General features: G+C 40.8%; 1 protein-coding gene across 6 annotated transcripts in view; it reads left to right on the forward strand.

Annotated features, from left to right (window-relative positions):
• Positions 1-13488, forward strand: part of DNAJC27 (DnaJ heat shock protein family (Hsp40) member C27) — a 64719-nt gene that overhangs the window by 30686 nt on the left and 20545 nt on the right. For all 6 annotated transcript variants that reach the window (XR_014254223.1, XR_014254224.1, XM_082427503.1 and 3 more), the window contains 2 exons: positions 8364-8528; positions 9164-9286. Coding sequence is in view for 4 of the 6 variants with exons in the window: in XM_082427503.1 (XP_082283629.1) it covers positions 8364-8528; positions 9164-9286 (288 nt within the window). In the remaining 2 variants the exon portion in view is untranslated. The remainder of the gene's footprint in view (positions 1-8363; positions 8529-9163; positions 9287-13488) is intronic.

Raw genomic sequence — 13488 nt, forward strand, 5'->3', positions numbered from 1 at the left:
CATATACATGTAGGATTGCTATGCCTTCATTATATAATTTTATTATTATATCCTGTCCCCCCTGTGTCTCTGGTAATTTTCTTTCTAATGTCTATTTTATCTGATATTAATATAGACATTTCTGCTTTCCTTTGATTAATATTTGCATGATACATCTTTTTCTATCCTTGCACTTTCAACCTGCTTATATCATTATATTTGAAGTGATAAGACAATACATAGTTCAGTCATGTTTTTTAATGTATTATGCCAATTTCTGTCCTTAGACCACCTATTCTTACGTAGTTATTGATATGTTAGCGTTTAAGTTTATTATTTTTGTTTGTTTTCCTTTTTTTTTTTAATTAATTAATTAATTTATTTTTGGCTGCTTTGGGTTTTCGTTGCTGCCCGTGGGCTTTCTCTAGTTGTGGTGAGCGGGGGCTACTCTTCGTTGTGGTGCACGGGCTTCTCATTGTGGTGGCTTCTCTTGTTGTGGAGCATGGGCTCTAGACACGCGGGCTTCAGTTGTTGTGGCACGTGGGCTCAGTAGTTGTGGCTTGTGGGCCCTAGAGCACAGGCTCAGTAGTTGTGGCGCACGGGCTTAGTTGCTCTGTGGCATGTGGGATCTTCCCGGACCAGGCCTCGGACCCGTCCCCTGCATTGGCAGGTGGATTCTTAACCACTGTGCCACCAGGGAAGCCCTTGTTTTCCATTTTTCACTTCTGTTTTCTTTTTCCTGCCTTCCTGTGGGTTACTTGAACACTTTTTGAATTCCATTTTGATTTGTCAATAGTATTTTTTTAATAAATTTATTTATTTTATTTATTTTATTTTTGGCTGCGTTGGGTCTTCGTTGCTGTGCGCGGGCTTTCTCTAGTTGTGGTGAGTGGGGGCTACTCTTCATTGCGGTGTGTGGGCTTCTCATTGCGGTGGCTTCTCTTGTTGCAGAGCACGGGCTCTAGGCACGCGGGCTTCAGTAGTTGCGGCTCGTGGGCTTAGTTGCTCTGCGGCATGTGGGATCTTCCTGGACGAGGGATTGAACCCGTGTCCCCTGCATTGGCAGGTGGATTCTTAACCACTGTGCTACCAGGGAAGCCCCTCTATAGTGTTTTTGAGTAAATCGTTCTGCATAGCTTTATTAGTGGATACTCTAGTTGTTATACTATATAAGTTATCACAGGCTACTGGTGTTGTTACTTTAACAATTTGAGTGGAGTGTAGAAACTTTTCCTTCTTTTACGCCCCTTTATCCTCTCCCATTTATAATATAATTGTCTTTAATATTTTCTCTAAGTATATTAGAACCACAACAGTGTTTAATTTTTGCTTAACTGTAAAACATAATTTAGAAAACTTAAGAGAGAAGGAAAGCATATTGTATTCACCTGTATTTTTACTTATTCTGTTCTTTCATCCTTTTTTATATTCCAGGGTTCCTTCTTTTATCATTTCCTTTCTGTGTGGAGGACTCCTTTAGCCATTCTTTTAGTGTAGGTCTGCTGGCAACAGGTTCTCTTAGTTTTCCTTGATTAAGAATGTTCTGGTTTCTCCTTTGGTCCTGGAGAATTTTTTTTTTGCAGGTTATGGGATTCTGGTTTGATATTGTTACCAAACCAAACTTGGGTCCACTCGCCTGTGCGCAGTAAATCCAATTCTACTGACAATAGGTTGTGGTGAAGGAAAGTGCAGCAGTTATTGCAGGGCGCCAAGCAAGTAGTCCCGGACAGCTAATGCTGGAAAAAAAAAACCCCGAACTCCCCGAAGGGTTTCAGCAAAGCATTTTTAAAAGCAAGGGCGCCCCCCTCCAACCCCCCACACAGGGTATGTGATCAGCTTGTGCACAAATCTCTGATTGGTTGATGGTGGGATAACAGGGCAGAATAATAGGAATTAACATTATCAATCCTTAGGCGCCAGTAGGTCTGGGGGGCTTCGTGCTCATGATCACCAAGTAATTAATTTCTTCCATTGGTGGTTTTAGCATCTGTAAAACAACTCAGGAAGTATGCATCAGATACTATTATCTAGGTACTTCAGAGAGGAGGTATAGCAGAGGATATGGGGGAGGGGTCTGTCCTGAAAAGTCCTCATAGGGTCCAGCTCGGTTACAATTTTTCTTTTTTTTCAACACTTGAAAAATAGTGTGCTTCTTTCCTCTGGCCTCATGGTTTCTGATGAAAAATCTGCTGTCATTTGAAATGTTTTTTTCCCCCATTTTTTTTTTTTAACATTGTCAATAATTTTTTATATGAGATCAGGTCCATTTCATCTTAAACTTAGAAATTTCTGCCGTAAAATTGTTTCAACTCTGCATTTAAGAAAGAGCAGTTTTTTAAACATTGTATTTCATGGGAAAATAGTACATATCACAGAAAACTTCCTACTTTGCTGTTTTCTCTAATTTCTCTTGAGCACCGTGCAAAATTATTTCATGTTATATGAGAATCATTTCTCCTCTTATGATAATATTCCTCTTCTCTACTTAGATTTCCTTATCATTTGTGGTTTTGAGGCCAGCTCTTGTACTCACTGAGCCTATTAATCCCCTATAATTTCACCACTCTCAGGGAAGAAGTGGGGTTTCTGAGGAATGGGATATTTATTGGGAAGGTTAACTTATTTAGGTTCAGAGAGGCATCATTTTTTCTCTGACTGCTTTCATGATATTTTCCCTTTGTCTTTAATTTTTACAGGTTTAATTATGATGTCTTTTGGCATGAATTTCTTTGAGTTTTTCCTGTTTGGGGTTTTCTCAGCTTCTTGAATCTGTAGGTTTATGTCTCCTGCCAAATTTGGGAAGTTTTCGTACATTGTTTCTTTAAGTACTTTTTCAGCCCCACCATGTTTCTCCTCTCCTTCCAGGACTCTGATCTTATTATAGTCTCACAGGTCCCTGAGGCTCTCTTTTTTTTCTTTTTCTTTCTTTCTTTTTTCCTTTTCTTTTCTTTCCTTTTTTTAGTTTATTTTCTCTCTATTGTTCAGATTAGGTCATTATTGTTTTGCCTTCCATTTCACTGTTTCTTTCCACTGTCTCCTCCATTCTGCTCTTGAGCCCAACTATCATACTAGGCTTTTCATGTCGTTCATTCTATTTTTCAGTAATTTATTTTTCTAAAATTTCCACTCAGCCTTTGCTTGAGTGGGTGGGAGTGGTGAGACAGAGTTTTTCTGAGGTGTCAGGCTGAAGTAGAGTGGCTATCATCTTTCCTGGTCCTTCACTAAAGAGAGCAGGCTTTTGTTAGGCTTTTATTGGTCTGGACCCATTGGCATTTCCAGGTTATACTTCTGCAGCTCTAAGTTTTGGATACATGAGGCAAAAGAAAACCCAGGGAACTCACTGCTGTGTCATTCCTCAGGTCCCGAGGTACCCAGCTTGTCTGCCTTCTTCTTCCCACCTTCCAGAATCTTCTTTTTGTTTGTTTGTTTTGTTTTTTGGTTTTTTTCTTTGGTTTCTTTTGGCCGTGCCATGTGGCATGCGGGATCTTAGTTCCCCGACCAGGGATTGAACCCGTGCCCCCTGCAGTGGAAGCGTGGAGTCTTAACCACTGGACTGCCAGGGAAGTCTCTGTATGTTTTATATATAGCGTCCAGGATTTTTACTTGTACTCAGTGGAAAGCATAGGGAAAAGCACATGTACTCCATCTTCCCACAGGAAACGTAACTTTTAATGGCTATATAATCTTCCATCTTGTGAATATACCCAAATATTTAGGTTAAATGAATTCCTTTCAAACGTGAAGCCTTACAGTGGATTAAATCAATTTTACAAGTATAGAATATTGTCAGTGAAAAAGGAATGGAGGCTCTAGGTGACCAAAGTTTGACATAGATTCTAACTACCAGAAATGCTAACATAAATCTTAGATTACACCAAAGTCATGTAAGTGGAAAGTTAGAAGACGCCTGAGAATTATGTGGTCCAGACTTCTGTCATTGTAGGATTTCTTTCTGTAGCATTCCTGATTTGATGGCCATCATTCATTCACCAGATAACAGTATGCCAGTTTCTATGCTGCACACTGAAAATACACAGCCCCAGTTTTCATGACACATAATTATGTCAGAGAAGACACATGGTAAACAAAGGACAGAATGCTTGGGAGCATTTAATACCCACACCTAGCTTATCTGGAAGGTCAGGAAATCCTGTTGAAGGAAGCAACATTTAAACTGAGTCTTGATGGAGAAGTAAGAGTTATGTAGGTTGGTGGGAATCCAGGGACAATATAATACACGGGACAGTTTTGAGTGGTGCAGACTGTTAAGAGTTTGGAATGAGTATCTCTAATGATAGGGTCTCACTACTTCATGAGTTAATCCTTTACAGAGTTAAAAACTCTACATTAACAACTTCTCTGTTATGAAGGCTGCCTTCCTTTGAATTTGCTACTGATTCTGGCCTTGTTTTTGAAGCAACATAGCCTGAGTCTGTGCTTCTACAAGAGAACCTTCCTAATATTTGTTAATCTGCACCTTTCCAAGTAAAACATTTTTTATTCCTGCCACAGCTAGACCAATCAGCATCCTTTGTGGCTAACCTCTAGGTAGCTGATAGGGAGCTGAGAACTGAACACAACATTCCAGATATTGTCTAACTAGTGAAAAAGACTGAGTGTTCTGTTACTTCTATCATTAGAAGACTAGACTCTTATTAATGCAACCCAAAATTGCAATAGCTATTTTTTAGCAGCTCACAAAAACAGAAGTATAATTAATAGAAGCACCTTGAAATCACCACTTCTGAAGTACCTTTTCTCCAGAATAGCCTTGATCTCTCCTTTTTGGTCAAGTATTTGCTGTCTGTAGCTCAAACCCTCCTATTTGACGAGACCAAAGCCATCATCTTCTTTCTAAGCCCTAAACTGACCAAAGTACACCTTTGACCAGCACACACCTAGTGAAGCATCCACAGTCATTCTCAAGGTCCCTGGCTTCCTCAGATCCTTAGTGTCTGTCCTCCATTGAAGCTTCCATTGTCACCAGTCCATTTGACAGTTTTGCCCAAAGGATCTGCTGAGAAAAGACAGTCTGCTTAGTGTGTCAGATAGCAATCTCGGAGGAAAGTGTCAGAGAGGGGACTCCCAAGAGAATGGTGGCCTGTATTTTACCACGAGTCTTGCTTCCACTGGTGCACACAGCTGAATTCTGGTGTTTATTGGGATGAGTTAGTGGGTCTATTAAAACTTTCTGAGGCCTGAGGGATATTAAACTAACAGCTTTCTCTAACCTACAAGCTAGAAAGTTTGCCATCTCTGCTTTAAAGTTAAATAATTCCAGTTCCCTTAGCATCCTATTTAATTAAACTTTGGATGCAGCAGGTCTGCCAGGACTACAGTAGAAAGCTGTTTGGGGAGGTAAGAATAATGGAACTCTAGGGACCACTGAGGCATCAACTTTGACCTTTCCATTTTACAGAAACTAAGGCTTGAGGTAATAAAGTCACTTACTCAAGATGACAGCTAGTTGCTGAACCCAGACTTGAACTTGAGTCCCTTGAAAGAGAAATCCATTGAGCTCATTTAATTCTCTTTTTACACACAAATCTCTCTCTGAACAGCATGATCTGATTTTGGAATTCTTTCTTTTCCCTTTTGGCCTCTACTTTTGTTCTCTACTATAGCACATTCAGCCATTTGATTATACAAATACTTATACCTGCTAGGCCCAGGGGGTGACACAAAGATGATATGTTCCTACATGTCGCTTACAGTCTAGTGGGGAAGACAGCTGGATATGCTACTAACTATGAAACTAGACAGGAAGTGACATGAGTGCTATTAGAAGTACAGAATGCTGTGGTATTCCAGGGGACATAGAGATTGCATTCTGTTTTGCAGGTGGAGGGGATTAGGTGGTGAGAAAGGGAGAAGAAGAAGCTACATGAAAGATACAGCATTATAGCTAGATCTTAGAAAATGAAAGATGAAGAGGTATCCATTTCCAGGTGGAGTTAAGAAGGCATAGGACAGGTTTGGGGAATGAGAGATTATCCAGTTTGAAGTACAGGGAACAGGAGGGGGATAAAGCTGGGAAGTTGGTGGAGGACTGATCAGACACTGTTAATATCAGTTAAAAGAGTTTGAACTTTGGAAGGTGGGCAGTAGGGAAACACTAAAGAATTTTTGAGCCAGGGCTTTAAAAAGATACATATGCACAATATATAACGTTGCTAGGGAGATTGCTTAGAAGACTCTTGCAGTCATGCAGTCAAGAGATAATGTTGGCAATGAAAATGGAAAGGAAGTGACAGTGCAAGAAACATGGCAGAGGTGGCTTCTATAGAACTGTTTGAATCTGCTGGGCAAAGGGACAGAAGAGCAGCAGAGGCTAACACCAGGCTTTCAACCTGAGTGGCTCAGCGAGGGCTGTGCTGCCTCATCACTAGAAGTTCAAGAGAAGGAAAAGTTTAGGAAGGAATGAATTGGAGGGTTTCCTGTTGTGCAGATTGAATCTGAGTTTCCAACAGGACATTCAGCTGGAAGTCTAACACTCATTGGAAATGTGGGTCTAGAAGCGCCGATGAAAGAACTCAGCTTGGAGGTTCTCACAGTTGAAACCGCGCAAGTGGTTGATTTTGCTGAGTTGGGAGGAAGGATAACAAAGAAAGGACGAGGGCCCAGGACAGGGTTTGGAATTGTGGCGGCTGACTGGAGTGGGAGCGATGGAGAGAAGAGAGTCAGTGGAAGAGAGATCAGTTAAGAACCTGGAGAATGTGGTGTGTGGGAGCCCAGGCAGCAGGAGTTTCTAGACAGAAGGGAAAACTCTATTGTAACTCCTGCAGGAGGGCTAAGGGCCATGAGTACTGAGGGTAGAAGACACCTTCCTGGTCTTCATCACATTAAATTCGTTCCAATTTTGTTGGTTTTGATTTTAGGGGATAGCTTTCTATGTTCATATAAATTAAGAGGCACTTACATTCTTGGTCCGGGTGCCTCTTTATGCTCAGAAACCTATAGACACTTCATGCCAGATGTGTGAGAGATGTCTTCATTCTTACTACATATCCAGCGTGAGTCTGAGTACTTACTGGAATTTTCTGAAAAGAACGTATAATACATGGCCTCTGTCAAGATTCTTACTGGAATTTTGGCCTGAAACCCCCAATCTGTCAGTGTTGTTCCTTATCCGCCTAACCTGTCCCGTTAGCGCCTCTACCACTTTATTGCGCCCTGTACTCCATGCTGCCTCTTCCCAGAATTGAAGATATGCCCCAGAGGTCAGTTGCCATTTTTTTTTTTTAAAGGAACATTTATTTGTTTGTTTGTTTATTTATTTATTTATTTTTGGCTGCGTTGGGTCTTCGTTGCTGCACGTGGGCTTTCTCTAGTTGCGGTGAGCGGGGGCTACTCTTTGTTGCTGTGCGCGGGCTTCTCACTGCGGTGACTTCTCTTGTTGCGGAGTACAGGCTCTAGGCATGCGCACTTCAGTTGTGGCATGCGGGCTCTAGAAACACAGGCTCAGTAGTTGTGGCACACGGGCTTAGTTGCTCCGCGGCATGTGGGATCTTCCCGGACCAGGGCTCGAACCCATGTCCCCTGCATTGGCAGGCGGATTCTTAACCACTGCACCACCAGGGAAGTCCTCAGTTGCCATTTTTAATAAGAACATCAAAGGAGGACAGTCAGAATGAAGGGAGAAGGTGCTGATACACATTGTTTTCCAGGCACTATTTAGGTGCTCTGCCTTCATTATCTCATTTAATCCTCATAATAACCCTGTGAAGTAAGTAGTGTTATCCCCATTTTACAGATGAGGAAACTGAGATGCAGAGAGGTTATGTGACTTGCCCAAGATCACACAACTAGTAAGTAAGTGTGAACTCAGATCTGACTCCAGAGCCTATGCTCTTTTCCACTGCATCACACAGACACTCAGAGTTTGGAGTTCTAGAGTTGGTATAGAGACCCAAGAGTCATAGGGAGGTTCTGCCTAGCATTCTGGGGGAAGCCAGCTTTGGGATGTGATATATAAATGGCTGTACCTACTGCTGATACTTGTGTCATTTTTTTGCCTTAAGTTCTTTTTAATTATTCACTCACCTTCCTAGTTCTCCCTAAGAAGAATGCTATATAATTTGTGTTCTTTTAAAGACTTACTAACAACAATTAAAGATTGATCGCCTCTGGGCCGTGGAACTGGAGGTGAGGAGGGGTGGGGCAGGAGGCTATTAGTTCCATCACAAGTCCTTCTATACTAAGTGACTTTTTTTATTATTATTATGTTACTTTGACTTTATAAAAAGCCCTCCAAAGGCCAGTAGTATAATTAGAAAACACTATGAATACACAAAAGAACACACTTTGCTAAGTCAATGACTGCAAGATATACTTTTATAAAATCATAATACGTACGTTTTGTGCACCTGTTCTTTTATGTAAAGGTTCGTAATGAGTTTTACAAGGACACACAGGGTGTGATACTGGTCTATGATGTTGGGCAGAAAGATTCCTTTGATGCCCTTGATGCATGGCTGGCAGAAATGAAGCAAGATCTTGGACCTCACGGAAACATGGAAAATATTGTATTTGCAGTGTGTGCCAACAAGGTAACTGCTTTGGAAATGGTATGCTCAACTTTCTAGGTTCATTATGGGAAGAGTGTGGCTGAGTTTTGGGGAATAAATAAAAAGACAAAAATTCTGCAATCTGAAATACGGGAATCAACAGCTTTTCAAAACAAAGGTCCCTAAAACAAAAACAATTAAAAAATAAAACCTGGCATATCAGGATTTTTATCCATTTTTTTTTTCACTGGTGCCATACTTGGGGAGGATATTGGTGACTGAGCAGGAGAGGTGGAGCCTAATAATAACACTCTGACCTGATTGGAGGAGGGGAAGCAACTAGGTGAAATGTGGACTGTGGAAAGGTGTGAAGGGCAGACCATGGCCCTCAGGTGTGGCAGGTGTGATGAAGCCAGCTTTCACAGAGGTGAGCAGCAGCAGTGTTCTCAAGGGAGAATGCTGGTATCAGGCACTTGTGGTTTTGCCACAGAAAATCAGTCCACATTCAGTGTAAGTAATTTTTTAATCTTTTTTGTTCCTGATAATTTTATATGCTAGTGCTGGGGTTCACTTAAGAGTTTTTGCCTCAGCAAAGGATTGACAGAGACCTACTGGGCCTATTGTAGTGGGACAAGTTTGGAATCTTCTCTCCCCCTGCCCCCAACTTTTAATTTCAGATCGACTGTGCTAAGCACCGCTGTGTTGATGAAAGTGAAGGACGTCTTTGGGCTGAAAGCAAAGGGTTCCTGTACTTCGAAACTTCGGCTCAAACTGGAGAAGGAATCAGTGAGATGTTCCAGGTAACCTAGCATTTTATTGTTTTAGAGTTTGTGTCAAGGCTGACCATACCAAATTTTAGTATAAATTATGAGAAGCAAAAGAGTAATAGGGATTTCTCATTAGAATAAGCTCTTTCTTTTCAGAAGCTAGTAAGAAAGGAAGAATGGGAGAGAGAGGGAGAGAATGAGTGTGTGTGTATGTGTGATATTTGTCTGCTGTCTGTTTTAGACCAGATCTGGCTGCTCATCAGAATTACCTGAGGAAATTCTTCAAAATACAAATTGCTGGGCTCCAGACCTACCGGAAGCTTAATGTTTTGATGCAGCTGAGGAATCTGTATTTTGAAAAATCTCTCTAGGTGATCCTGATGATCATCAAGTTTAACAACACTTATTATATACTTACTTAAATGGGACAAAGATTTTCTTTAAAACCACCTTTGGTTACATTTGTATGCATAATCAAATGAAGGCATTACTTTGGCAAAATTGCCTTGCCATAGCTAATATAGTCCTATATCGTAGCCCATGGGGGTACAGTTAGAGACCAGGAGACCCATTGCAGAATCCAGCCAATCATACGTAAAAGTTCGGTCTCACCGATCACGTAGGCAATAGAAGGATGGACTAACATGGTAACCTGAATAGATGGTCATTTTTTAGAATTTACTAATCTAGAATAATTTTAAGGGGGGAGACTACCTAAACAACAAATTATAGTCAACTCTTTTTTTTTTTTAATTTTTTTCTTTTTTAAAAATAATTAATTAATTAATTTTTGGCTGCGTTGGGTCTTTGTTGCTACGTGTGGGCTTTCTCTAGTTGTGGTGAGCAGGGACTACTCCTTGAGGTGCTTGGGCTTCTTATTGCGGTAGCTTCTCTTGTTGCGGAGCACGGTCTCTAGGCATGTGGGTTTCCGTAGTTGTGGCGCACGGGCTCTAGAGCACAGGCTCAGTAGTGGCACAGGGGCTTAGTTGCTCCATAGCATGTGGGATCTTCCCGGATCAGGGCTCGAACCCATGTCCCCTACATTGGCAGGCAGATTCTTTTTTTTTTAGGTAAGAAGTGGATTTAATTAATTAATTTATTTATTTTTGGGCTGCGTTGGGTCTTCATCACTGTGCGCAGGCTTTCTCTAGTTGTGGCGAGTGGCGGCTACTGTTCGTTGCAGTGAGTGGGCTTCTCATTGTGGTGGCTTCTCTTGTTGCAGAGCATGGGCTCTAGGTGTGCAGGCTTCAGTAGTTGCAGCACGCGGGTTCAGTAGTTGTGGCACGCGGGCACTAGAGCGCATGGGCTTCAGTAGTTGCTGCACGTGGACTCAGTAGTTGCAGCTCGCGGGCACTAGGGCGTGCGGGCTTCAGTAGTTGTGGCTCGCAGGCTCTAGAGTGCAGGCTCAGTAGTTGTGGCGCACAGGCTTAGTTGCTCCGCAACATGTGGGATATTCCCAGACCAGGGATCGAACCCATGTCCCCTGCATTGGCAGGCATATTCTTAACCACCGCACCACCAGGGAAGTCCTAAAGTAGATTTATTTAGAGAGAAACACTCTCCACAGACAGAGCGTGGGCCATCTCAGAAGGTGAGAGCGGCCTTGGGAGAAACACTTCACAGACAGAGTGTGGGCCATCTCAGAAGGTGAGAAAGGCTGGCAGGCAGATTCTTAACCACTACGCCACCAGGGAAGTCCAGTCAACTCTTAATTATAGATACATTTGAAAGTAAGTGGTGGCATGAATAATGCATTTTTTCTTATGAATATATCTGATATTTTGGGAATTTTTAGCATTTCAGATAATGTAGCTATACTATAACGAGTTGTTCTTAATTATCGAGTGGGATTTTATTTAATCTTTTGTACTGAATTTCCTTCTAACAAGATGTCACCCCTCCTACTAGAAGACAGGTTTTATCCTTGGCTGACAGGCTGAATTGGGCATCAGTAGCATCTATTTCAAGACCAAATAAGGTTGATATTGGTTTGCCACTTTTCTATTCTTTTGAATACATAGACTATATAGGTACATAGTTTGTACCTATATGTATGCAATCATGATACTTAACCATTTAAATTAAATTAACCAATTAAACTTCTGGAGAAGTTTACATGCTTCATCTCATATGAGACTCTTAACAACGTGTGGCAGGTATCGTTCTCATTTCAGATATGAGGACATCTAAGAGTAGTAGTGATTTGTGCAAGAGGTATAAATAACTGTTAGAGATTAAATTTCTTTCAGCACTTTGAAGATACTGGTTCATTCTCTTCTGGCCTCTATTGTGTCCCATGAGATGTTAGCACCTGTTCTTACTCTTATTCCTTTATATATAATGTGTCCTTTTTTTCCTCCAGCTACTTTCAAGAGTTTATCTTTGATTTTCAGCAGTTGTGCTATGTGCCTAGGTGTGGTTCTCTTTATATTTATCTTACTTGGGGTTTGTTGATTTTCTTGGATTGGTAAGCAGGTGTTTTTCATCAAATTTGGGAATTTTTTTTTTAAACCATTATTTCTTTCAATTTTTTTTTTAAATGGCTTAATAAATTATAAGGCCAACATTTTACTTTATGATGTGGATAGCCTAGTAAGTTACATTATAAGCAAACTCTGTCATAAAATACACCACCCAGGAAATAAAACTTTGCCAGCAATTCCCAGAATCTGTTCCATGTGCTTTGTTTTTTTATTTATTTATTTATTTATTTATTTATTTATTTATTTATTTATTTATGGCTGTGTTGGGTCTTCGTTTCTGTGCGAGGGCTTTCTCTAGTTGTGGCAAGCGGGGGCCACTCCTCATCGCGGTGCGCGGGCCTCTCACTATCGCGGCCTCTCTTGTTGCGGAGCACAGGCTCCAGACGCGCAGGCTCAGTAATTGTGGCTCACGGGCCCAGCTGTTCTGCGGCATGTGGGATCTTCCCAGACCAGGGCTCGAACCCGTGTCCCCTGCATTGGCAGGCAGATTCTCAACCACTACGCCACCAGGGAAGCCCCATGTGCTTTGTTTTAATATCAATGTCCAACCACCCCACCCCCTGTAACCACCACCCTAAATTTTATAGTTATCACTTCTTTATATTTCTCTATTGTTTAATCACCAGAATGTGCATCCCTAAATAACCTAGTTTAGTTCTGTCCTTTTTTTAATATGGAAATTTCCTCTCCATCCCCTTCCTTACAATTTATCTGTTGAGAATCCAAGGGCATTTAACCTGCAGTTTCTTGCAGACTGGATTTTGCTAATTGCACACTCATGTTGCAGTCCCACATGTTCCTCTGTCCTCTGTATTTCCTGCAATTTGGCAGCTGGATCCAGAGGAATGATCAGACTCATCTCCAATCCCTTGGCAAGACTACAGAGGATGCTGAGTTCTTTCATTATGAGACACAAACTGTCTGGTTATGATGTTAATAGCAGCTGATGCTCAAAGCCTAAATCCATTAATCCACTGGGGGTTGCAAAACGGTGATATTATCTCTTTTTCATTATTAGAACAGTAAAAAGAGATTTATCTTGTTTTATTACCCATTGGTACAATACAGACACGGAAAATGCCTGATATTTCTCCTTTTATTTTCCCATATTCAAGATAATGAATTGATATTCCATCATCCTCTGAAGGTGACCAATTTTTTAAAAATATGTTTATGATGGGTTCCAGTAAACAATTATTATCTTTTCAAGATCAAATTCTCCCATGTTTGGACAGTGGGGGCCTCTTCAAGTGTCTCCTTAATCATTTTGAAATTACATTAGTAGTCAGTAAAGGCTTCTGTTTCAACAAGATATCCCAGGCTTGTCTTTTACACTTCCTTTCCAGATTATTTTTCCAAGAAGCTCTCATTTCTTTCAGTGAAAAATGGTATTTTAAGACTACAAGCTGAGTGATAGGGATGCTCATTGGTACTGGATTGGTTAATTTTTTTCTCTGGGTCTCTACAGTGTGTATATACATGTATATATATAGTATGTGTGTATATACATTCATAAGTCTCTATCAGTACTCCCAACCCAAGTTTATAACTACATTTAAAAAAAATTAACCTGTTCTGTATTTTATCTGTATCTCCTTTCTCTAGACATTAAGAATCCTGGTTCTCAAGAAAATTGGGGATGAATTAAAATATCCCATAAATATTCATTTATTCTATCCCACATTATATACACAATGGTCCTAAAATAACAATATCAGACTACTGCTATGAGCTAAACCAAATGTTTTGCAT

This window comes from Balaenoptera physalus, assembly GCF_965194825.1.
Source record: "Balaenoptera physalus genome assembly, chromosome: 15".
Classification (NCBI taxonomy): domain Eukaryota; kingdom Metazoa; phylum Chordata; class Mammalia; order Artiodactyla; family Balaenopteridae; genus Balaenoptera; species Balaenoptera physalus.